Raw genomic sequence first — 24963 nt, forward strand, 5'->3', positions numbered from 1 at the left:
TACCATATGACCCAGCAATCCCACTCCTTGGCATACACACTGAGGAAACCAGATCTGAAAGAGACACGTGTACCCCAATGTTCATTGCAGCACTGTTTATAATAGCCAGGACATGGAAGCAGTCTAGATGCCCATCAGCAGACGAATGGATAAGAACGCTGTGGTACATATACACAATGGAATATTACTCAGCCATTAAAAGAATACATTTGAATCAGTTCTAGTGAGATGGATAAAACTGGGGCCCATTATACAGCATGAAGTAAGCCAGAAAGATAAACACCAATATGGTATACTAACACATATATATGGAATTTAGAAAAATGGTAACGATAACCCTATATGCAAGACAGAAAAAGAGTTACAGATGTATAGAACAGACTTTTGGTCTCTATGGGAGAAGGCGAGGGTGTGATGATCTGAGAGAACAGCATTGAAACATGTATATTTTCAATTGTGAAACAGATCGCCAGTCCAGGTTGGATGCATGAGACAAGTGCTCAGGGCTGGTCCACTGGGATGACACAGAGGGATGGGATGGGGAGGGAGTTGGGAGGGGGATTCAGGATGGGAAACACTTGTAAATCCATGGCTGATTCATGTCAATATATGGAAATACCTCTACAATGTTGTAAAGTAATTAGCCTCCAACTAATAAAAATAATTGGGAAAAAATTTAAATAAATAAATTCTAACTGCTAGAAATAAATAAATAAATAAATTCTAACCACTAAAAATAAATAAATAAATAAATAAAGTGCTACACTCAAGATGCCAGCCAATTTGGAATACTCAGCACTGGAAAAGGTCAGTTTTCTTTCCAATCCCAAAGAAAGGCAATGCCAAAGGATGCTCAAACTACAGTACAACTGTGCTCATTTCACATGTGAACAAGGTAATGCTCAAAATTCTTCAAGCTAGGCTTCAACGGTGTGGGAACTGATAACTTCCAGGTGCACAAGCTGGGTTTAGAAAAGACAGAGGAGCCAGAGATCAAATTACCAACATCAGTTGGATCATAGAAAACTAAGAGAATTCCAAAAACACATCTACTTCAGTATTCACTATGCTAAAGCATTTGACTGTGTGGATCACGACAAACTGTGGAAAATTTTTAAAGTGGTGGGAATACCAGACCACCTTACCTGCCTCCTGAGAAAACTGTATGCAGGTCAAGAAACAACAGTTAGAACTGGAAATGGAACAAGGGGCTGGTTGAAAATTGGGAAAGGCTGTATACTGTCAGTCTGTTTATTTGACTTATATGCAGAGCACATCATGAGAATTGATGGGCTAGAAGACTCACAAGCTGGAATCAAGATTGCCAGGAGAAACATGAACAGCCTCATATATGCAGATGAAACCATTATAATGGCATGGCAAATAGATGTGAGAAAAGTGGAAACAGTGACACATTTTATTTTCTTGGGCTCCAAAATCACTGTGGACGGTGACTGCAGCCAGGAAATTAAGATGCTTACATCTTGGAAGAAAAGCTGTGACAAACATAGACAGCATATTAAAAAGAAGAGACTGCACTTTCCTGACAAAGGTCAAAGCTGTGGTTTTTCCAATAGTCATGTACAGATGTGAGCCTTGGACCATAAAGAAGGCTGAGTGCCAAAAAAATTGATGCTTTCAAATTGTGGTGTTGGAAAAGACTCTTGAGAGTCTCCTGGACAGCAAGGAGATCAAACCAATAAACCCTAAAGGAAATCAACCCTAAATATTTATTGGAAGGACTGATAGTAAAGCCGAAACTCCAATACTTTGGCCACCTGATGTGAAGAGCTGACTCACTGGAAAAGACCCTGATGCTGGGAAAGATTGAGGGCCAGAGGAGAAGGGGATGACAGAGGCTCTGATAGTTGGATGGCATCACTTATTCAGTGCACATGAGTTTGAGCAAACTCCAGGAGACCCAGTGAAGGACAGGGAAGCCTGGCTCGCTGCAGTCCATGGGGTCACAGAGTCAGACACAACTTAGTGCCTGAAGAGCAACAACATGGATCCCTAGAAAGAGTAAAGCTGTTTAGGCTCCCAGAAAAGTGTGAGCAATAACTTGCACTTGCTCACAGCCTGGTGGCAGCTGCCACCTCTGGGGTTGGGACTGCAGCGGCCTCATTTTGTACACTGCCTCAGGCACCTTTCCGAGCTTTGTCAGTGGCTAGTGGCTTAGGTTTCCCCTCTTGGATCATAAACTGCAGTCACATCTAATTCTACTGCTGATGCTCCTACCAGTTTTGCCTGTTTTGGCTGCCACCATACCAGGACACAGCCATTTTCTGCAAATGTGTGGAGTTAGAGTGAACTAGGGACAATGATGGGGCTTTCCTGGTAGCTCAGATGGTAAAGTGTCTGCCTGCAACACAATCTTGCGTCTCTGGGATGCCCAGTCTTTCTCTCAACTCCCTCTGCTGTATCATGCTAGCCCCCTCAGTGTAGTCTCATGGCAGAAAAGCCCAGGCCACTCTCTGGATCTGACACCTGAGTCTGAGCCTCTGCACCTGTCCCCACTCTCTGCTGTGAATGTGGGGTGTTAGCCACTTCTAGGCTGAGGATGGCTATTTGGCAATGATTTCTGTGATGAATTCTCTCCATTTTGTCTTTTGAGCACCCACTGTGGGGCTCCCCTCCGAGGTTCCAAAGCTCCCTCCTGTCCCCACCAATGAGAGTGTGCAGAAAATTTTCCTCCTTCAAGACTCCCTCCTTGGGTTGCAGGTGCTTGTCCTAAAATCCTTTGTCTCTTTTCTTTATGTTTATCTTTTGCCCTACCTAGTTCTAAGAAGATTGACTTGCTTTTTTGGAAGTCTATGGTCTTCTGTGTTCAGAAGGTGTACTGTAGGAGTTGTTCCATATGAATTTTGATGTATTTGTGGGGAAGATAATCTTGCCATCTTATTTCTCCACCATCTTGGAATTTCTCAAAAGATAGTTTTTAAATAAAAAGTAAGATTATCTCATGCATCCCACCTGGGCTGGTGGGGGAGGGGGGATCGGGATGGGGAATACGTGTAAATCTATGGCTGATTCATATCAATGTATGACAAAACCCACTGAAATGTTGTGAAGTAATTAGCCTCCAACTAATAAAAATAAATAAATAAACAAAAATAAACATTAAAAAAAAGTAAGATTATGAGATATAGATAATGACATTATATATTTATAAGTATTCAACACAGCAAGATGATACAATTATAAATATTTATGCACACAATAATATCATCAAAACATATGAAGCAAAGCCTGACAGAATTGAAGGGAGAAATAGAGAGTTCTATAATAATAATTGAAGACTCCAATATCCCACCCAAAATAATGGGTAGAGCCACCAGACAGCATGTAAGTAACTAGAAGATTTATAGTTGTTAGGCATTCAGTCGAGTCTGACTCTTTGTGACCCCATGGACTATAGCCTACCAGGCTCCTCTGTCCATGGAATTTCCCAGACAAAAATACTGGAGTGGGTTGCCATTTCCTTAGAAATCAACTAGATCCAACAAACACTCATAGAGCACTCTACCCAACAACAACGGAATACCCATTTTGCAGGGTAGACCATATATTAGGCCACAAAAGAAGTCTCAGTACAATTAAAAAAGATAGATATCATACAAAATATCTTTGATCAAAATGGGATAAAGTTATGTTGGTACAAAAAGAAAACTGGAAATTTCACAAAAGTGGAAATTAGGTAGCACATTTTTAAACAATGAAAGACAAAATCACAAGGGAAATTAGAAAATGCTTTAAAAATGAATAAAAATAGCAATGCAAAATACCAAAACTTGTGAAAGTATATAAAGTGTATAGCTATAAGTTGTTTTTTATTTTAGTCACTAAGTTGTGTCTGGCACTTTTGCAACCCCATGGACTGTAGCCTGCCAGACTCCTCTGCCCATGGGATTTCCCAGGCAAAAATACTGGAGTATTTTCTTCTCCATGGGATCTTCCCAACTGAGGGATCAAACCCATGTCTCCTGCATTGCAGGTGGTTTCTTTACCACTGAGACACCTGGGAAGCCCATAGCTATAAATACTACCCTAAAAAAGAGAAAAGTCTCAAATCAGCAAGCGGACTTTAAGACTTAAAGAACTAGAAAAAGCTAGAACAAACTAAACCTAAAGACAGCAGAAAGGAGATTCCTTAAAAAGCTGGAAATAAAACTACAGTGCGTGTTAAGTCACTTCAGTCATGTCTGACTCTTTGTGACCTTATGTATTGTAAACCACCAGGATCCTCTGCCCATGAGATTCTCCAGGCAAGAGTACTGGAGTGGGTTGCCATGGAGGCTCCAGAGGATCTTCCTGATCCATGGATCAAACCTAAATCTCTTAGGTCTCCAGCATTGGCTGGTGGATTCTTTACCACAAGCACCACCAGGGAAGCCATATGATCCAACAATCCACTGCTGGGCGTATACCCTGAGAAAATCAGAGTTAAAAAAGACACGTGTACTCCAATGTTCATTCCAGCATTATTTACAATAGCTAGGACATGGAAGCAAACTAGATGTTCATCAGCAGATGAATGGATAAGGAAGTTGTTGTACACATACACAACAGAATATTACTCAGCTATTAAAAGAAAGGCATTTGAGTCAGTTCTAATGAGGTGGATGAACCTAGAGCCTATTATACAGAATGAAGTAGGTCAGAAAGAGAAAGACAAATATTGTATATCAATGTATATGTTTGGAATCTAAAAAGATGGTTCTGATGATTCTATGTGAAGGACACATAAAGGAACATATTGATGTATGGCAAAGCCATCACAATATTGTAAAGTGATTGTCCTCCAATTAAAATAAATAAATTTTAAAAAGAAAAATACAAAAAAAAAGGGACTCATTTACCCCAGTGTTCATTGCAACACTATTTATAATACCCAGAACATGAAAGCAACCTACATATCCATTGACAGATGAATGGAGAAAGAAGTTGTGATACATATATAGAGTGGAATACCACTCATAAAAAGGAATGAATTTGAGTCAGTTGAACTGAGATGGATGAACCTATAGCGTTTTATACAGAGTGAAGTAAGTCAGAAAGAGAAAAACAAATATCATATATTAACACACACATATATACAGAATCTAGAAAAACGGTATTGATGAGCCTGTCTACAGGTCAGAAATAGAGACGGAGCTATAGAGAATGGACCCGTGGACAGGGCTGGGGAAGGAAAGTGTGGGGCGAGTTGAGAGAGTAGCACTGAAGTATATACACGACCACGTGTGAAACGGGCTTCCCAGGTGCTTCAGCGGTAAATGATCCACCTACCAGTGCAAGAGATCCAGGTTTGATCCCTGGGTCACGAAGATCCCCTGGAGGAGGAAGCGGCAACCCACTCTAGTATTTTTGCCTGGAAATTCCATGGACAGAGGAACCTGAGGGGATACAGTCCATAGGGTCACAAAGAGTCAGACGACTGAGCACACACACACTCACACACACACACACACGTGTGTAAAAAACAAAACAAAACTCCAACCCAGTTGATACAATTATCCTCAACAATATACACACAGAATTCAGCAACATATTAAAAAGATTATGAATCATGACCAAGTGGAATTTTTTTTCTTGGATTTTAACTATCATCAACATAGATAAAAAGGTCAATATAATATATGACATCAACAGAAAATGGAAACAACCCACATGATTATTTCAATTGTTGTAGAAAGAACATTTAACAAAATTCAACATACTTTCATGATAAAAACACTCAACAAGCTATGAAGAGAAAGAAATTACCTCAACAAAATAAAAGTCACATATGAAAACCTCACAGCAAACATCATACTCAGTGGTGAAAGACTGAGAGCTCTTCCTCCCAGATAAGGAACAAGGCAAGGATGTCTGCCTTCACCACTTCTGTTCAACATAGTAGTCAGAAGTTTAAGCAAAAGCAAATAGGCAAGGAATGAAATAAAAGGCATCCAACTTGGAAAGGAATAAGTAAAATTTTCTCTATTTACATATGATACAGTCTTATATGTAGAAAATCCTAAATATTACATATATACAAAAATCTGTTAGGATGAATAAATGGATTAAGTGAAGGAGCAGGATACAAAGTCAACACAGAAGTATCAGTTGGATTTTTACACATGAACAATGAAGAATAACATTGAGAAGAATAAAATAGTTAGGGATTATTAACCAAGCAGGTGAAAGTCTTATACAATAAAAATCACAAAACATTGCTGAAAGAAATTTGAATACATAAATAATAGAAATCCATTCCTTGTTTATACATTTGAAAAAAGACACTGACATTGTTAAGATGTCAATACTGCCCAAAGTGACCTACAGACTCAATGCAACTCCTATCAAAATTTCAATGACATTTCTTCTTTTTGCAGAAAAAGAAAAATCCAACCTAAATTTCATATGAAATATCAGAGAACCCCAATAGTCAAAAGAATCTTGAAAAAGAACAAAACTACAAGACTCAGAGTTGCTAATTTTAAAGCTTACTACAAAACTACAGTTAAGAATACAGAGCAATATTTACATAAAGACAGCATAGACTAGAACCGAGTACCCAGAAACAAACCTCTGTGTGTGTGCGTGCGTGTGTGTGTGTGTGTTTGTGTATAAAATGGCTTTTTGCAAGAGTGCCAAGATAATCCAATGGGAGAAAGAACAGTCTTCTCAACAAATGATGCTGGGAAAACCACATACCCACATGAAAAAGAAAAAAGTTGTCCCTTTCCCTTTGTCTATTCACTACACCATATACAAAAAATTCAAATGTATCAAGGACCTAAATGTGACATCTAAAACAGTATAACTCTCAGAATAAAACATAGGATAAAACCTCACAAAATATTAATAGAATTTAGCAGCAATTTCGTGAATATGATGGTTGAATATTGCTATGATTTCCTGGATGTGATACTACAGGCACAGGAAATGAAAGAAAAAATGACAGATTGGACTTCATGAAAATTAAAACATTTTGTACATCAAAAAACACTATTAATGGATTAGAAAGTAAACCCACAGAATAAGAGAAAATATTTTCAAATTATATATCTGATAAGGTATTAATATCCTGAATATATAGAGAACTTAACTCCTAAAACTCAACAACCAAAAAACAAACAACCTGATTCAGAAATGGGCAGAGGACATGAATAACATTTATGCAAAAAAAAGATATACAAATGGCCAGTAAACATATGAAAAGATGCTCAACATCACACTAATCATTAGGGAAATGGAAATCAAAACTACAGTGAGATAATGTCTTACATCCATTAAGATGGCTACTATTAAAAAAATGAAAGCAAGTTTTAGTAAGAATGTGCAATAATTGGAACCCTTGTGCATTGTTGGTGAAAATGAAAAATGGTACAGACACTGTGGAAAGCAGTATGACAATTCAAGAAAAAAATTGTTAAACATAGAATTGTTATGTGATTCAGAAAATCCATTTCTGGTATATACACGAATTTAAAGTAGGATCTCAAAGAGATGTTTGTACACCCAATAGCAACGTTACTTATTCAGTGGCTGAAAAACAAAAGCAGGGGAAACTTCCAACATAGTGGACGACTAAGATGGGGAGATCACTTCCCTCTCCATAAATACATCAAATTCATCAGCTCCTACAGAACACATTCTGAATGTTGGCAGAAGACCCTAAACTTCCAAAAAGGCAAGCCAATCTCCTTAGAATGAAGTAAGGCAAAAGATGAGGAAAAAAGCAAAGAGAGAGAGAAAGGATTTCAGGATGGAGACCTTTGCCCCAGGGAGGGAGTCGTGAAGGAGGAAAAGTTTCCTCACATTCATGGGTGGGGACAGGAGGGAGCTTCAGAACTTCAGAGGGGAATGCAATAGTGGGTACTCAGAAGGCAAAATGGGGAGAATTCACCACAGAGATCTTTGCCAAATAGCATTTCCCAGCTGAGAAGCAGCTCACACACCTGAGCCCACAGCAGAGTGTGAGTGTGGGGTGCTAGGGTCAGGCTTGGGTGTCAGAAGCCAGGGAGAAGGCCAGGGTTGGCTGCTATGAGGATACTCTGAGGGGGCTAATACATCACAACTGAGGGAGTCTAGGGAAAAGTCTGGGCATCCCAGAGTGACAAGAGATCACTGTTGCCCACACACTGTAACTCTACACATTCAAAGGCTGTGGCTGTGTGCCTTGGCAGTAGTGGCCCAAACCAGCAGAACCAGTAGGAGCACCAGCAGCAGAATTAGATGCCACTGCAGTTTAAGATCCCAGAAGGGGAAACATAAGCCACTAGCCACTGACAAAGCCAGGGAAAGAGCTTGAGGCAGTGGACAAAAGTAAGGCTGCTGTGATCCTGACCCCAGAGGCGGCAGCTGCCACCAGGCTGTGAGCAGGCACAGGTTACAGCCCACATACTGTTGGGAGCCTAAGCAGTTTGACTTTTCCCAGGGGCCCACAAACTGAGGCCAATTCCTCTGGGAGAATGTACACACCATCTGGTAGGTTTCTACCACTGTAGGCATTCCCCAGTGCATCCTAATTGTGGCTGCCATACCCCTCTCTTTTCCCAATCCAAGTGAGCAAGTGAGCTCCGATAAGCCTTGGCCTTGCCCCCTGTTGCCTGGGCAGGGAACAGACACCAGAGATCAACCTACAAACAGAGCCAGGGCCCAAACCAAAGCAGAATACCAAGGGCTGTGTGATGGAAGAATAGAAAGCGAAATAACTCCTGCAGCCACAGGTGCAGTGGATTAAATCCCCACAGTTAGCCTGAGACTGTAGACTTTAGGGGTAACTATGTGGTTTGGGAGCAAGTATAAGATGGTGTGGGACTCCCTGGGTGGCTCAATCTGTAAAGAATCTGCCTGCAATGCAGGAGACCCAAGTTTCACCGCTGGGTTAGGAAGATTCCCTGGAGGAGAGAATGGTAACCCACTCCAGTATTCTTGCCTGGAGAATTCCACGGAGAGAGGAGCCTACCATGGACAGAGGAGCCTAGTAGGTTAAGTCCATGGGGTCACAAGGGCCAGACACGACTTAGCTATTAAACCACCACAATTAGCTGGCATAAGGCCAGGTCTGAGACTGAGCTGACCCTCCACTGCCTACAAAAGGTCCAGAGATGTCCCTAGAAATATTAGAGGGCTTTGTGAGTATGCAGATTGACTGAAGCACACTGTGTGGAGTAGAAAATAGAGGAACCATGAGGACATTCCTCTTACTACCACTCTATATAAAATTTTCTGTTTTTTCTTTCTTTTTTTTCTTTTTCATATTGTTTTTATTCTTTTTATATTAATCCTTTAATTTTTATTTTTCATAATTGAGTTTATCCTTTTTAAACATCTTGTTCTTAAATAAATTCATTTTATTTTATTTGCCTATTTTCCCAGGACCCTTTCTTGCAATTTTTTCTCATGGTTTTGATTTTGTATTCTTGCAAGGCTGATTCTCAGTGTTCATTTTCTCTTATGACTTTGTTTATTGGCTTGAATGTCCTCCTGTTTTTTTTTTTTTAGTATTATTATTTTAAATTTATTTATTTAGTTTAATTGGAGGGTAATTACAATATTGTGATGGTTTTTGCCATATATCAACAAGAATTACCTATAGGTATACATGTGTCCCATCCATCCTGAACCACCCTCCCATCTCCCTCCCACCCTATCCCTCCAGGTTGTCATAGAGCAGCAGCTTTGAGTGCCTTGCATCATACATCAAACTCATACTGGTTATCTGTTTTACATATGGTAATATTCATGTTTCAATGCTATTCACTCAAATCATCCCACCCTCTTCTTCTCCTACTGAGTCCAAAAGCCTGTTCTTTACATCTGTGTCTCCTTTGCTACTCTGCACATAGGATTGTAAGTACCATCTTTCTAGATTCTGTATATATACATTAATATATGATATTTGTCTTTCTCTTTCTGACTTACTTCACTCTGTACAATAAGCTCTAGGTCCATGCACCTCATTAGAACTGACTCAAATGCATTGCTTTTTATTACTGAGTAATATTCCATGTGTCTGTGTACCACAGCTTCCTTAGCCATTCATCTGCTGATGGACAACTAGGTTGTTTCCATGTTCTTGCTATTGTAAATAATGCTGTGATGAATATTGGGGTGTATGTGTATTTTTTAGTTCTGATTTCTTCAGGGTATATGCCCAGTAGTGGGCTTGCTGAATCCTAAGGTAGTTTTATTCCTAGTTTTTTTTTTAAGGGATCTACATTCTGTTCTCCATAGTGGTTTGTATAGTTTGCACTCCCACCAACAGTGTAAGAATGTGTGCTTTCCTCCACACCCTCTCCAACATTTATTTTTTGTAGACTTCTTGATGATGGCCATTCTGGCCAGTGTGAGATGATACCTTATTGTTGTTTTGATTTGCATTTCTCTAATAATGAGTGATGTTGAGCATTTTTTCATGTGTTCACTAGCCATCTGTATGTCTTCTTTCAAGAAATGTCTGTTTAGGTCCTTCACCCATTTTTTGATTAGATTGTTTGTTTTTCTGATATTGAGCTGCATAAGCTATTTGTATATTTTGGAAATTAATTTTTTGACAGTTGTTTCTTTTGCTATTATTTTCTCCTATTCTGAGGGCTGTCTTGTAACATTGCTTATAGTTTCCTTCATTGTGCAGAAGCTTTTAAGCTTAATTAGGTCCCATTTATTTATTTTTGTTTTTATTTCCATTACTCTGGGAGGTGGGTCGTTAGAGGATCTTGCTGTGATTTGTGTCAGAGAGTGTCCTCCTTTTTATAGTTTCTGATCTTGCATTTAGGTCTTTAAACAATTTTTATTTTATTTTTGTGTATGATGTTAGAAAGTGTTCTAATTTTATTCTTTTGCACGTGGTTGACCAGTTTTCCCAGGACCACTTGTTGAAGAGACTGTCCTTTCTTCATTGTACACTTTTGCCTCCTTTGTCAAAGATAAGTTGTACATAGGTGCATGGGTTTATCTCTGGGCTATCTGTTTTGTTCCTTTGATCTATATTTCTGTCTTTGTGTCAATACCATACTGTCTTGATGACTGTAGTTTTGCAGTATAGTGTAAGTGGATAAGGAAGTTGTGGTACGTATACACAATGGAATATTACTCAGCTATAAAGAGGAATGCATTTGGGTAAGTTCTAATGAGGTAGATGAAACTGGAGCCTATTTCACAGAGTGAAGTGATAGCTTATGGTGAACGGTGTCAGATTCATGATCTCCAAAGAAGATTTAGCTTTGGGACCAGGGACCAGGCTTGATCACTCAAGAGCTTTTGTGTAGCAGAGTTTTATTAAAGTATGAAAAGGGACAGAGAAAGCTTCTGACACAGACATCAGAAGGGGGATGGAGAGTGCCCCCCCACAATTATTAATACCTGGGGTTCCTCAGGTGTAATTAGGATGGGAGCTTGTGTGGGGACCCCTGGGCACTTTCAGTTCTGATTGTCTTGAGAGTCCAACCCCTGAAACCTATGCCTCTGGGGGAAGTCTCTCCTCCAGTGTGCTCCCTTGCAGACTGGACATGGAGCCAGGGGTGGCTTAGATGCCTAAGGGCAATCCCGCTTGAGGTGCCCCTTCTTCCCACAGTAATAGCAAGCCCATCCCTTTTTACCTGGGTCCCTCTGGGTATTTTTCTCAGGCTATTTAAGAATGGTTCTGACAGCCATTACAAGGGCTTCTGCCTGTTCCTTCACCTTTTGCTGCCTCTCTCTCTTTTCCTCATATTCCCTGCCATAATAGACTGAGCCAGTTGCAACAGATGGCTCCTAAAGACTGATTTGGTCCATATGCTTGTTTGAATAGCTTATGGTGGATATCTGGAGCCAACTGAGTGAGAAATCTATCTTTTAAGATCACTCTTCCCTCTTCACCTTTGGGATCAATCTCAGTGAATCTGTGAAGGGCTTCCCTCAGTCTATCTAGGAATTTACCAGGAGCTTCCTTCTCCTCTTGTTCTATGTTCCCCAGTTTGACATAGTTTAAAGTCTCAGCCACGTGCTTTCCTGAGTCCTTCAAGAACACATCTGACAAAATGACTCTGATCCCATCTTCCTTTAGCAGTGTTATAGTCCCAGTCTGGTTCTGTAGCTGGGACCGCCTGACTCCTAGTGGGGAGGGCAGTTATCTCACCCTCCCTCTTTCCCATTGATTCATTACCAAGCCATTCATCTCCACAGGGAATTGCTTCCCCCAAAACTCGAGTTCTTAAGTCAGGAGTTAGCGTCTGTCCCAGGACATATATCACATCCTTCCAAGTAAGGTCATAAAGCAGAGTAACACCCTTAAAGTCTCTAATATATTTTTCTGGGTCCTCTAAATAGTCTCCCAGATCCTCCTTGATTCTTTGTATTTCTTGATAAGAAAAGGGCTTACTAACTCTCATAGACTGATTATTTCTCCCAGTGGGTGCTTTATGAAGAGGCAACAGCTTGTGTGGCTGTTCCTCAGCCTCTCTGGCTGTTCAGCACATATGATCCCAGGGATAGATTGGAGAGACCTCTTTTTCTTTATCTGTTTGTCTCCTGTCCTCCATCTCATCCTGCATTTCACCCTTAGCTTTTGCTGTCTGAGCTTCTCTTACTTTGATTGTTCAAGTTTCTATTGAAATCAGAGTAGTCTGAGGCTGTACTGAGACAGGGGTTGTTTGGACCTCTACTTGGGCAGTTTGAATCTCAGTTTGGGTTGTTACTGAGACCAAGGCAACCTTTCCTCGGGGGAGGGGGGGGGAGGTTCTTCTGACTTTCAGTTTGCTCAGTTTGCAGCCTTGGGAACGGAGACAAAGTAGGAGGACAGGAGGGAGCTGAAGGTTTCATATCCAAATCAATACTCTTAGGACATAAATCTGGCATGTCTCACAGAGAGAAAAGGGGCAACACATATGATACTTCTACCCATTTCCCTTGTTTTCCACAGAACCAGTCTAATTGTAAAACAGTATTATAATTAAGAGACCCTCCAACTGGTCACCATTTGCTGTCCTCTAGTGGATACCGTGGCCATGCAGTATCACATAGGGAGATCAGGCATGTCTTCTTTAAGCTCTGGAGATTAAATCTATCCCAGTTTTTTCCAGGATACACTTCAAACGAGTGAGGCTGGAACCTGTAAGAGAGAAAAAAGCGATCAGCACCATCTTTCTACCGGAGGTGTCCCTCCCTGCTCTAGATGGGGGTGTAGACAGACTTTACACAGAAGCTTTTCTGCCCTTGTCAGAATTAGTTTTTCAAAGGAGTGAGCCTGGAATTGTTAGCTCCCATCTGTAAGAAAGAAAAAAGCGACCCGCACCATCTTTCTACTGGAGGCGTCCCCTGCTCTAGACGGGGGTGTAGACAGATTTTACACCAAAGCTTTTCTTTCCTGGTCAGACTTAATCTGTCCCTTACCGATGCAGGCACCTTACTCGTCCATCCTGGTTCTACCACCGAGGTGGGGTGGAGATGCAGCAAGGGTAGACCTGATGGCGTCCCAGGCTAGTGTCCAGTTCCTCAGTATTAAAAACCTTCCTGGCCTCTGATGCCACCCAGGGTGCAATCAGAGTAACCTTCTGGAGCGCCTCCCAAGCTAAGACTGCTGTGGGAAGCATTTATCACCTGAGTGCCTGTGCACTACCCTCAGTATATTCCTGACCACAATAAGACTGGTATGAACATAAAACCAAGATGTTCATTCCAAGCAACACCACACCAGTATAAGCGATAGCAAAAGAGGCGGTGACAGGCTGGCCAGTGAGGAAAAAGTGATTTTTGTCCTTGAGTTATTAGGGCCAGTCCTTCCAGGTCATCCCCACAGATTCCACAGAAAGAATATCTGAGGATTTGGGACAAAAGCCACCAGAGAGCCTCCTCTGGTTCACTAAAAGCTAGCGCTACCAAAGGAAGATGCCTGCTGTACTTTCTTTCTGAGTCACTTTTAACCTGAGAGATGCTTTTGGAGCTAGACCTCCATCTAGCTTCTGAACTTGCAACTCCCAGTGAGGCTAGGCACTTCCTGAGTACCAGTCTAAGACTGGGACCTAAGTAACAGTACACAGTAACAGCATAGACCACAAGTCCCTTGAAAGCCTATGGTCTGACAGATTAGGTTAGTAGTTCTAACTCCCCACGCAGTTATGAAATGGTCAAAGAGACCAGGAAAATGTGGCCGAGAAAAGAAAGTTTGGTCCACATGATTTGCCCATTTCTGGCTGCTCCCTTCGCAGGGAGGTTGGGTGTCTCTTGGCATTGGCAAGTCGGTATAAACTTCAGTCATTATGAGGCACCTCAAAACCACAAAGCAGGGCTCATCACTTGCTTCATGCAATGTGTCATTTATTCACACAAGCACACCTTAGAGTTAGTGAAGTAAAGCAGAAAGCACGTATACTGAGAAAGCAAAGAGGCTACAGCTCCGAGTGCTCTTACCTTGTCCTGAAGATCCCGGATGAGGCCCCAAGATGAAAGCTTACAGTGAATGGTGTCAAATTCGTGATCTCTGAAGAAGAAGATTTAGCTCTGGGACCAGGGGCCAGGCTTGATCACTCAGGAGCTGAGTTTCACTAAAGAGAAAGGCACAGAGAAAGCTTCTGACAGACATCAGAAGGGGGACAGAGAGTGCCCCCAAGCTAGCTTTAGCAAGCTGTCTTATGTCTGTTAGAAAGCCATTAGTCAGATAAGAGAGACACCTCAAGGCTGACGGAGTTTCACCAGGCCCCTCTCCCACAATATGCAGTTTTGAGATATGGTGGCATGAGATGTGTCATCCCCCAACCATAAAATAATTGACATGAGTACTGGTTTATTGAGCTACTATCAGCCCAAGGTTTGAGAAAAAAAAAAAAAACGTGAGTCTTGGGTGGAAGCATTTGGAAGAAAGGCAAATTCCAATGCAAATACATAGTTTCATTACCTTAGCTTAAAAAAATTTCCATAGAGAGTTTGCTTCCTCCTGCCACTTAAGGGAGAGATAAAAAATGTCTGACACTTGCAATTAAACTTAAAAGCTTTCCCACAGCAAAGGAAATGATAAATAAGTTGAAAAGACAACCTTCAGAGTTGGAGAAAATAATAGTAAATGAAACAATTGACAAAGGATTAATCTCCAAAATACACAAGGAGCTCGCACAACCCAATACCAGGAATACTAATAACCCAATCAAAATGTGGACAGAAGACCTAAACAAACATTTTTCCAAAGAAGGCATGCAGATGGCTAATAATCACATGAAAAGATGCTCAACTTCACTCATTATTAGATAAATGCAAATCTAAAGTACAATGAGGTTATCACCTTACACCAGTCAGAATGACTATCATCAAGAAAATTACAAGCTATAAATGCTTGAGAAAGTGTAGAGAAAGGGGAAACTTCTTATTTTGTTGGTAGGAATGTAAATTGATATAGCCAACATGGAGTTAACTATGGAGATTCCTTAAAAAATTAGGAATAAAACTACCATGTGACTCAAAATTACCACTAGTGAACATACACCACAAGAAAACAACAATTGAAAAAGACACATGTAACCCAATGTTAATCACAGAACTATTTACAATAGCTAGGACATGGAAACAACCTAGATGTCTACTAACAGATATTATGCTTAGTCGCTCAGTCTTGTCTGGCTCTTTGTGACCCCATTGACTGTAGCCCTCCAGGCTTTTCTGTTCATGAGGATTCTCCAGGCAAGAATACTGGAGTGGATTGCCATACCCTCCCCCAGAAGATCTTCCCAACCCAGGGATCGAACCCAGGTCTCCCACATTGCAGCCATTCTTTACCATCTGAGCCACCAGGGAAGCCCAAAAATACTGGAGTGGGTAGACTATCCCCTTTCCAAGGGATCTTCCTGACCCAGGAATCGAACCAGGCTCTCCTGCATTGCAGGCAGATTCTTTACCAGCTGAGCTGCAAGGGAAGCCCATATGGATAACAAATTGTGGTACATAAATATAATGGAATATTACTGAGCCATACAATGGAGTGCATTTAAGTCAGTTTTAATAAGGTGGCTGGACCTAGAGCATATATTATACAGTGTGAAGTAAAAGAGAAAAGAGAAAAACCAAATATCATATACTAATGCTGCCTTATGACTCATTATTCAAAAAACCAAGATCATCACATGTCGTCCCATCACTTCATAGCAAATAGATCGGGAAAATGTGGAAACAGTGATAGACTTTATTTTCTTGGGTTCCAAAATCACTGTGGATGGCAACTGCAACCATGAAATTAAAAGAGGCTTGCTCCTTGAAAGAAAAGCTACTATGAACCTAGACACTATGTTTAAAAGCAAAAACATCACTTTGCTGACAAAGGTCCATTTTAGTCAAAGCTATAATTTTTACAGTAGTCCTGTATGCATGTGGGGTTTCCCTTTTGGCTTACATGGTAAAGAATGCACCTGCAATGCAGTAGACCTGGGTTCGATCTCTGGGTTGGGAAGATCTCCTTGAGAAGGGAAAGGCTACCCACTCCAGTATTCTGGCCTGGAGAATTCCATGGATTGATAAGCCTGGAAGGCTGCAGTTCATGAAGTCACAAAGAGTGTCAGATCATAAAGAAGGCTGAATGCCAAAGAACTTATGCTTCAAATTGGGGTGCTAGAAAAGACTCTTGAGAGCCCCTTGAACAGCAAGGAGATCAAACCAGTCAATTCTAAAGAAAATCAACTTTGAATATTCATTGGAAGGGCTGATGTTGAAACTGAAGCTCCAATACTTTGGTTCCCTGATGCAAAGAGCTGACTCAGTGGAAAAGACCTTGATTCTGGGAACAACTGAAAACAAAAGGAGAAGGAGGAATAGAGGATAAGATGGTTAGATAGTATCACTGGCTCAATGGACTTGAATCTGGGAAATAATGGACAGAGAAGCCTGGCATGCTGCCAACATTATTCCACACAGTTTTGGAAGTCCTAGCTACAACAATTAGAGAAGATAAACCAAAAAATGAAAATAGTTTGGAAAAGAAGAAGGAAAGCCCTCACTGTTTGCAGATGACATGATTCTAGATATAGAAAATTCTAAATGTGCAATTAGAAAATTGCTAGAGCTAACAAATGAATATAGTAAATTCACAGGACATAAAATCAATACACAGATATCCCTATCATGGAGTCACATTGGACATGATGTAGTGACTGAACATAGGAATGCATATATATGAAATCTAGAAATATTATACTACTGAACCTATTTGCAGGGCAGCAATGGAGACACAGATATAGAGAACAGATTTATGGACATAGTTGTGAAAGGTGAGGGAGGGACCAATTGCAAGAGGAACATTGAAACAGATACATTACCATATTGAAAATAGATAGCTAATGGGAAGGTGCTATATGACACAGGGAGCTCAAATCTGGTGCTCTGCAACAATGTAGAGAAGTGGGATGGGGTGGATTTTGGAGGGAGGTTCAAGAGGGAGGGGACACATATACCTATGGCTGATTTATGTTGCTGTATAGCAGAAATTAATACAATATTGTAAAACAATTATCCTCCAATCAAAAATGAATAAAAAATGGAAGATAATATACAGGAAAATTTGGAAAACTAAACAGTGGCCACAGGACTGAAAAGGGTCAGTTTTCATTCCAATCCCAAAGAAGGGAAATGCCAAAGAATGTTCAAACTACTACACAACTGCACTCATTTCACATGCTAGCAAGGTAGGTAATGCTCAAAATCCTTCAAGCTAGGCTTCAACAGTACATGAGCTGGGAACTTCTAGGTGTACATGCTGAATTTACAAAAGGCAGAGGAACCAGAGGTCTAATTGCCAACATCCGTTGGATCATAGAAAAAGCAAGGGAATTCCAGAAAGCATCTAATTCTGCTTCATTGACTACGCTGAAGACTTTGACTATGTGGATCACAACCAACTGTGGAATTCTTAAAGAGATAGGAATACCAGACCACGTTACCTGTCTCCTGAGAAACCTGTATGCAGATCAAGAAGCAATAGTTAGAACTGCACAGTGGAATGATGGACTGGATCCAAATTGGGAAAGGAGTACACCAAGGTTGTATATTGTCACCCTGCTTATTTAACTTATATCCAGAGCATATTATGTGAAATGCCTGGCTGGATGACTCACAAGCTAGAATCAAAGTTTCCAGGAGAAATATCAACAACCTCAGATATGCAGATTAACCACCCTAATGGCAGAAAGTGAAGAGGAACTAAAGAGCCTCTTGATGAAGGTGAAAAAGCTGGCTTAAAACACAACATTCAAAAAACTAACATCATGGCATCCAGTCCCGTCACTTCATGGTGAATAGATGGAAAAAAAATGGCAACAGTGACAGACTATTTTCTTTGGCTTCAAAATCACTGTGGACAGTGATGACAACCATGAAATTAAGACACTTAATCCTTGGAAGAAAAGCTATGAAAAACCTAGACAGCAGTATTAAAAAGCAGAGACAGCACTTTGCCAACAAAGGTCTGTTTAGTCAAAGCTATTTTTATTTTCTGGTAGTCATGTATGAATATGAGATTTGGACCATAAAGAATGCTGAAAGTGGAAGAATTGATGCTTTCAAACTGTGGTGCTGGAGAAGACTCTTGAGGGTCCCTTGGATAGTAAGGAGATCAAACCAGTCAACGCTAAAGGAACTCAATCTTGAATATTCATTGGAAGGACTGATGCTGAATCTGAAACTCCAATACTTTGGTCACCTGATGCAAAGAGCTGACTCATTGCAAAGAACCCTGATGCTGGGAAAGATTGATGACAGGAAGAGAAGAGGATGACAGAGTATAAGATGTTTGGATACCATCACCAATTCAGTGGACGTGAGTTTGAGCACATTCCAGGAGGTAATGAAGGACAAGGAAGCCTGGCGTGCTGCAGTCCATGCAGTCCAAAAAGAGTTGAACATGACTGAGTGACTGAACAACAACAAATTACAAGAAAAACACAAGGAAACAAAATGTCCACTCATGCATGAACAGATAAATAAAATAGGTATATCATACAACAGAATAATTTTTGTCTTTAAAAAGGAAGAAAATTCTGCAATATGCTACAACCTGGATAAATCTTGATTACATTATGCCAAGTGAAACAAATCAGAAACAAAAAGACAAATATTGTAGGATTCCATTTATATGAAATTTATATGAAATACTTAGAGAAGTAAACATAATAAACAAAGAAATATAATTGTGGTTTCAAGGTGCTAGAGGAGTGAAGCAGGGACTTATTTTTTAATGAGTATAGAGTTTCAGTTTTATAAGATGAAAAGTATCATGGGGATGTATGGTGATGATGGTTGCACAACAATGGAGTGTATTTAATACCACTGGACTGTACACTGAAAAATTGTTAAAATGGTTAGAGGAAGGAATAAAGAAAGGCAAAAAGTAAGATAGGGGGTGAAGAATGGGAGGAAGGAAAAGAGCAGGCAAGGAAGGAAGGGAAAGAAAGAAGCAGGGGTAGCTATATTAATTTCGATAGAGCAGACTTCAAAGTGAGACAAGTTGTCAGGGAGTTTTAAAAAGAGCGTTACATATGATAAAGAGGGAAATTCTTCATGAAGACATTAACAATCCTTAATGTACATGCACCTAAAAAGTGTGTCAAAATGAATGAGGTGAAAACTGAGAACTGAAAGGAGAAACAGATGAATCAATTATCATCATTGAAAACCTCAACACTCCTTTATCATAAATGGACAAATTCATTAGGCAGAAAATCAGTAAGGATATAGTTGAACCCAACAATATTAACCAACTGGACATAACTGACATCCATAGACTATTTCATCTGTCAACACCAGAATACACATTCTTTTCAAGTTCACATGGTAATTCACCAATTCTCAGCCATTAGACACATCTTAACAAACTAAAAGAGTAGAAACCACATAATATGTGCTTTCAAACAACCAGAAACCAGTAACAGAAAAATAACTAGAAAATAAAAAATATGTGGAAATTAAACAAACCAAACCAAACAAAACACTTCTCAATAACACATGGGTCAAAGAAGAAATCACAAGACAAATTTTAAAATATTTTGAACTAAATGAAAATGAAAACACAACTTACCAAAATTTCTGGGATACAGTGAAATAGTTCTTAGAGGAAAATTTATACCATTCATTTATATGAATGCATATATTAGGAAAAAGGAAGTTATAAAAATCAATAATCCTACTTTCATTAGGAAATTAGAGATGAGAAAGCTAAATCCAAAGTAAATAGAACAGAAAGAGCTAAGAATTAAGCAGAATCAATGAAATTGAAAGTGGAAAATCAATAGAGAAGAATCAATGAAATCAAAAGCTGTTTCCTTGAAAAGATCAATACAATCAATAAGCCTCTAGACTAAGAAATAACAAAAATGATACAAAATATTAATAATATCAGAAATGAAAGAGGGAATATCACTACAGATCCCATGAAAATTAAGAGAATAATAATATTATGAACAACTCTACGTCCACAAATTTGATAACCTACAAGAAACAAACTTCTTGAAAGACACAATCAGCCAAAACTCATACAAGAATAGACAGACTCTGAATAGGCCTATTCTATTAAAGAAATTGAATTAATAATGAATAACTTTCCAAAACAAAAAGCACCAGGCCCAAGTGGGTTCATTGGTGAATTCTACCTAATTCTTATTAATTACCTAAATAATTAGCAGCAATTTTACACAATCTTTTCCAGAAAATAGAAGAGGAGGGAACATTTCCAAAATTACTGTCGGGCAAATACCACCCTGATACTAAAATCAGACAAAGACAATACAGAAAAATAAAACAACAGGCCAACATATCTCCTGCTTTGATGCATTGCTCCTCAACAAAACACTGGCAATTTGAACCCAGCAGTGTAAAAAACCATTATACCCCATAACCAGGTAGGATTTACCCCAGACATTTAAAGCTGCGCTAATGTTCTCAAATCATTAATATAATCCATCACATTCAACAGACTAAAAAAGAAAAATCGCATGATATTATCAATAATTGCAGTAAAAGCATATGACAAAATCCAATACCCATTCATGATAAAATCTATCAATAAATGAAGAATAGAGGGGAAGAAAAAATATATGTGGAAACTTTCTCAGTTTAATAAAGACTATGAAATACCCACAGTTAAATCATAGTTAACAAAGAGAAACTCAGTTTTCCCACTAAAATTAGGTACAAAGTGAGAATGTCTATTTTTACCATTCCTTTTTAAAAAATTAACTTGTCTTAATTGGAGAATAATTACTTTACAATATTGTGATGGTTTTTGCCATCCAATTAACAAATGAGCTAAAGACCTTAACAGACGTCTAACTGAAGAGGACATACAGATAGCAGATAGCAAGTAAGCATATGAAAAGATACTCCACATCATATGTCAATAAGGAAATGCAAATTAAAACAGCAATAAGAAACACCACTACACATCTATTAGAATGGCCAAAATCCAGAACTCTGACAATGAATGCTGGCAAAGATGTGGAGCAACAGAAATTCTCATACACTGCTAAAGGGAATGCAAAATGGTATAACAACTTTGGAAGACAGATTAGCTGTTTCTTATGAAACTAAACTTACTCTTACCATATGATCCAGCAATTGTGCTCCTTAATGTTTGCCCAAAAGAGTTGAAAATTTATGTCCACACAAAAGCCTGCATACAGATCTTTATAGCAGCCAGTCATAATTGCTGAAACTTGGAAGCAACCACGATGTCCTTCAACAAGTGAAAGGATAGACAGTGGTAATCCAGATTATGGAATATTATTCAGTGCTAAAAAGAAATAGGCTATGAAGTAATGAAAAGAAATGGAGGTACCTTAAACACATATTACCAATTGAAAGAATTCAATATGGAAAGACTACACACTGTGTAATCCCAACTTTCTGGAAAAAGAAAAACTATGGAGACAGTTAAAGCATAAGTGGGGATTGGGTAGTGGGTAAAAGAATGAATAGGTAGATTACAGAGGATTTCTAGGGCAGTGAAAATACTCTGTATGATATTAAAATGGTAGATACATGTCATTTATACATTTGTCTAAAACCATAGAATGTACAACACCAAGAATGAACCTTACTGTAAACTGTGGACTTTGAGTAATAATGATGTGCCAATGTGGATTCATCAATTGTAACAAATGCATCACTCTGGGGAGTGGTGTTGATGATGCATATGTAGGGGCAAGGGAGTAAATGGAAAATCTCTGCATGTTTTTTCAATTTTGCTGTGAACTTAAAACTGCCCTAAAAATTCTCTTTTAAAAAGAATGCTAATTACACAAGTAAGCTGTATTTTCTTGATTCATTAGCAAAATATCACTACCAAATGAAAGCTTTTCTCAATAGTGTGTAAATTGCAGGTTATAAGTATACTTCCAAGGATCACGGATTGAGAACCAGCTTACAAGCTCCCCATGTTGGCACCATGAAAGATTTCGTATGGATACTCATTGTTATTGCAATAGCGATGGTGTTCCCAATATTGTTTTTTATTAGAGAAAACCCCTTTGATACTGCAAGTTTCCTGTCTTTGGTGAGTACCAGAAGGTATGAGTGGGGCAAAGTTGAAATCTCTGGACTAGAAAAAAAAGGGGGACATTAAGTGTCTATTTGTGTGAAATTATCACTAAATAGTAGATACTCAAAGAAAGTGAAAGAGAAGTCAGTCATGTCTGACTCTTTGTGACCCACGGACTGTAGCCCGCCAGGCTCCTCTGTCCATGGGATTTTCCAGGCAAGAATACTGGAGCAGGTTGCCATTTCCTTCTCCAGGGGATCTTCCTGACCCAGGGATCGATCCTGGGTCTCCTGCATTACAGGCAGACTCTACCGTCTGAGCCACCAGGGAATCCCAGACACTCAAAAAAGAAAGATAACAAATCTTAAGGACTCAATATATCATTTTTCTTTGATGAAGACCGTAAGGGATGTGGCACTCTGAAAAGAGAGAATTCGGGGCTGGGAAGAAATAACACTGTTTAATGTTTACTCAAAGCTGCCCCCCCCCTGCTTTTTTAAATGGCAATTGATAAGGTAGAAAATATTTTCCTTGTTTAGTAAAAAAATTTAGAAAATTTCCCTTGGTTTCAAAGTTATACATTTCCCCCCAGTTTTATACAATAGCATCTCAAACCTCAGAGAAGTTGTCATTTCCCCAAGCCAAAAAAAACTGTAAGGAGTTTGGCTTCCCTGGTGGCTCAGATGGTAAAGAATCTGCCTGCGATGCAGGAGATCCAGGTTTGATCCCTGGGTTTGGAAGAGCCCCTTGAGAAGGGACAGATGACCCACTCCAGTATTCTTGCCTAGAGAATTCCATGGGCAGAGAAGCCTGGCTGGCTACAGTCCGTGGAGTCACAAAGAGTCAGACATGACTAAATGATTAACACTTTCACTTTCAAGAAAACTCCACCAGAAAACAGTAACAACAAAGAAGAAGAAATGGGAGAGCAGAGAATGAGTTTGGAAGGGTGAAGTGCCACCAATGGGAACGAGTTTACACTGGGGCATTGGGGTAGTATTACCTTGTCTCCCATAATTCTAAAGGAGACAAAGTTGTCTCCCGTATCTCTTGGGCTTCCCAGGTGGTGCAGTGGTAAAGAACCCACCTGCTAATGGAGGAGATGCAGGAGACATGCGTTCAATCCCTGGGCCAATAATATCCTCTGGAGAAGGAAATGGAAACCCACTCCAGTACTCTTGCTGGAAAAATCTCATCGACAGAGGAGACTGTCAGGCTACAGTCCATGGAGTCACAAGGAGTTGGACATGACTAAGCAATTACTCACACCTAACATGTTTTGCCCTTCATGGGATTAAGTTACCCATGTCAGACTGTAGTCATAAAGATGATTGTGGGTGAAAAATAGCATGCTGCTGCTGCTAAGTCACGTCAGTCGTGTCCAACTCTGTGTGATCCCATAGACAGCAGACCATCAGGCTCCCATCCCTGGGATTCTCCAGGCAAGGATACTGGAGTGGGCTGCCATTTCCTTCTCCAGTGCATGAAAGTGAAAGTGAAGTCGCTCAGTCGTGTCCGACTCTTCGAGACCCCATGGACTGTATGTAGCCTACCAGGCTCCTACGTCCATGGGCTTTTCCAGGCAAGAGTACCAGAGTGGGGTGCCATAGCATAGACTGACATCATTATTCCCTACGTAAAATGGAAGATAACTAAATAACTACCATCTCCCTTCGCTCCAGGACCCATAATCTATACAAGAACCTCTGGTGTAAAACTTTTTCAGAAGATAAGTAAGAAACTGAAATGAGCCCTGAGCAAGCTGCCCTCTGTCCTGGAGACAGATCATTATGTTGTACAAAGGGGAACCCAGGCATTATTCCCACAAGGCAGGAACCTTATAGGTGAAACTTACCCTTTTCTCAGCAGGAAAAGGAGCTGGTAGCTTGGCAGAGAGCCCAGATGCAGATCAGCTCTAGGAGAACAAACCACCTGGAAACCTTCAGAGATATGCAGAAAAACTCAGAACCACTCAAAAACGTGAATTCCTGCATCTTGATTGGAGCTGCCCCTGTGAAAAAAAGTGAGTGTGCTCAAGAGGATATGCCATGCAGGGGCAGGTTAGGTAAGGGTATATAGAGAAGGCAGGTGGAAAGCAAAAGGGACCTATGACAGCATTTGACACAGATCACTCTCTGCTTTCAACATTCTTTAATTGCTTCCAAGGATCCTAGATTCTTATGATTTTCCTCTAAATTTCTTGATAGTTCCTCACTCTCGTGCTGATGTATCTTCTGTCTCCAACATCTAAATGTTAATATACCCCAGAGCTCAGTCCTTATCTAGACTTACTTTTTAAAAGTTGAAGTATAGTTGATTTACAATACTGTATTAGTTTCCTGTGTATGGCATTGTGCTTTGATTTTTTTGCAGATTATATTCCATTATGGGTTATAATACCCAATACCTTATAGGCTTAGTTTCTTGGTTAACTCATCCAGTCTCACAGTTTTAAGTATCATCTATAGCAGCAGCCTATAGTTTTGAGT

At 39.8% G+C, this 24963-nt stretch overlaps 1 protein-coding gene across 1 annotated transcript in view; it reads left to right on the forward strand.

The window, feature by feature from the left end:
- Positions 1 to 24963, forward strand: part of LOC122678315 (alpha-1,6-mannosyl-glycoprotein 4-beta-N-acetylglucosaminyltransferase-like) — a 54766-nt gene that overhangs the window by 12454 nt on the left and 17349 nt on the right. Inside the window, exons 2-3 of the mRNA XM_043878951.1 lie at positions 22317 to 22489; positions 24341 to 24497. Coding sequence (XP_043734886.1) covers positions 22382 to 22489; positions 24341 to 24497 — 265 coding nt within the window. The 5' untranslated portion in view covers positions 22317 to 22381. The remainder of the gene's footprint in view (positions 1 to 22316; positions 22490 to 24340; positions 24498 to 24963) is intronic.

The sequence above is a fragment of the Cervus elaphus genome, chromosome 20 (genome assembly GCF_910594005.1).
Source record: "Cervus elaphus chromosome 20, mCerEla1.1, whole genome shotgun sequence".
Classification (NCBI taxonomy): Eukaryota; Metazoa; Chordata; class Mammalia; order Artiodactyla; family Cervidae; genus Cervus; species Cervus elaphus.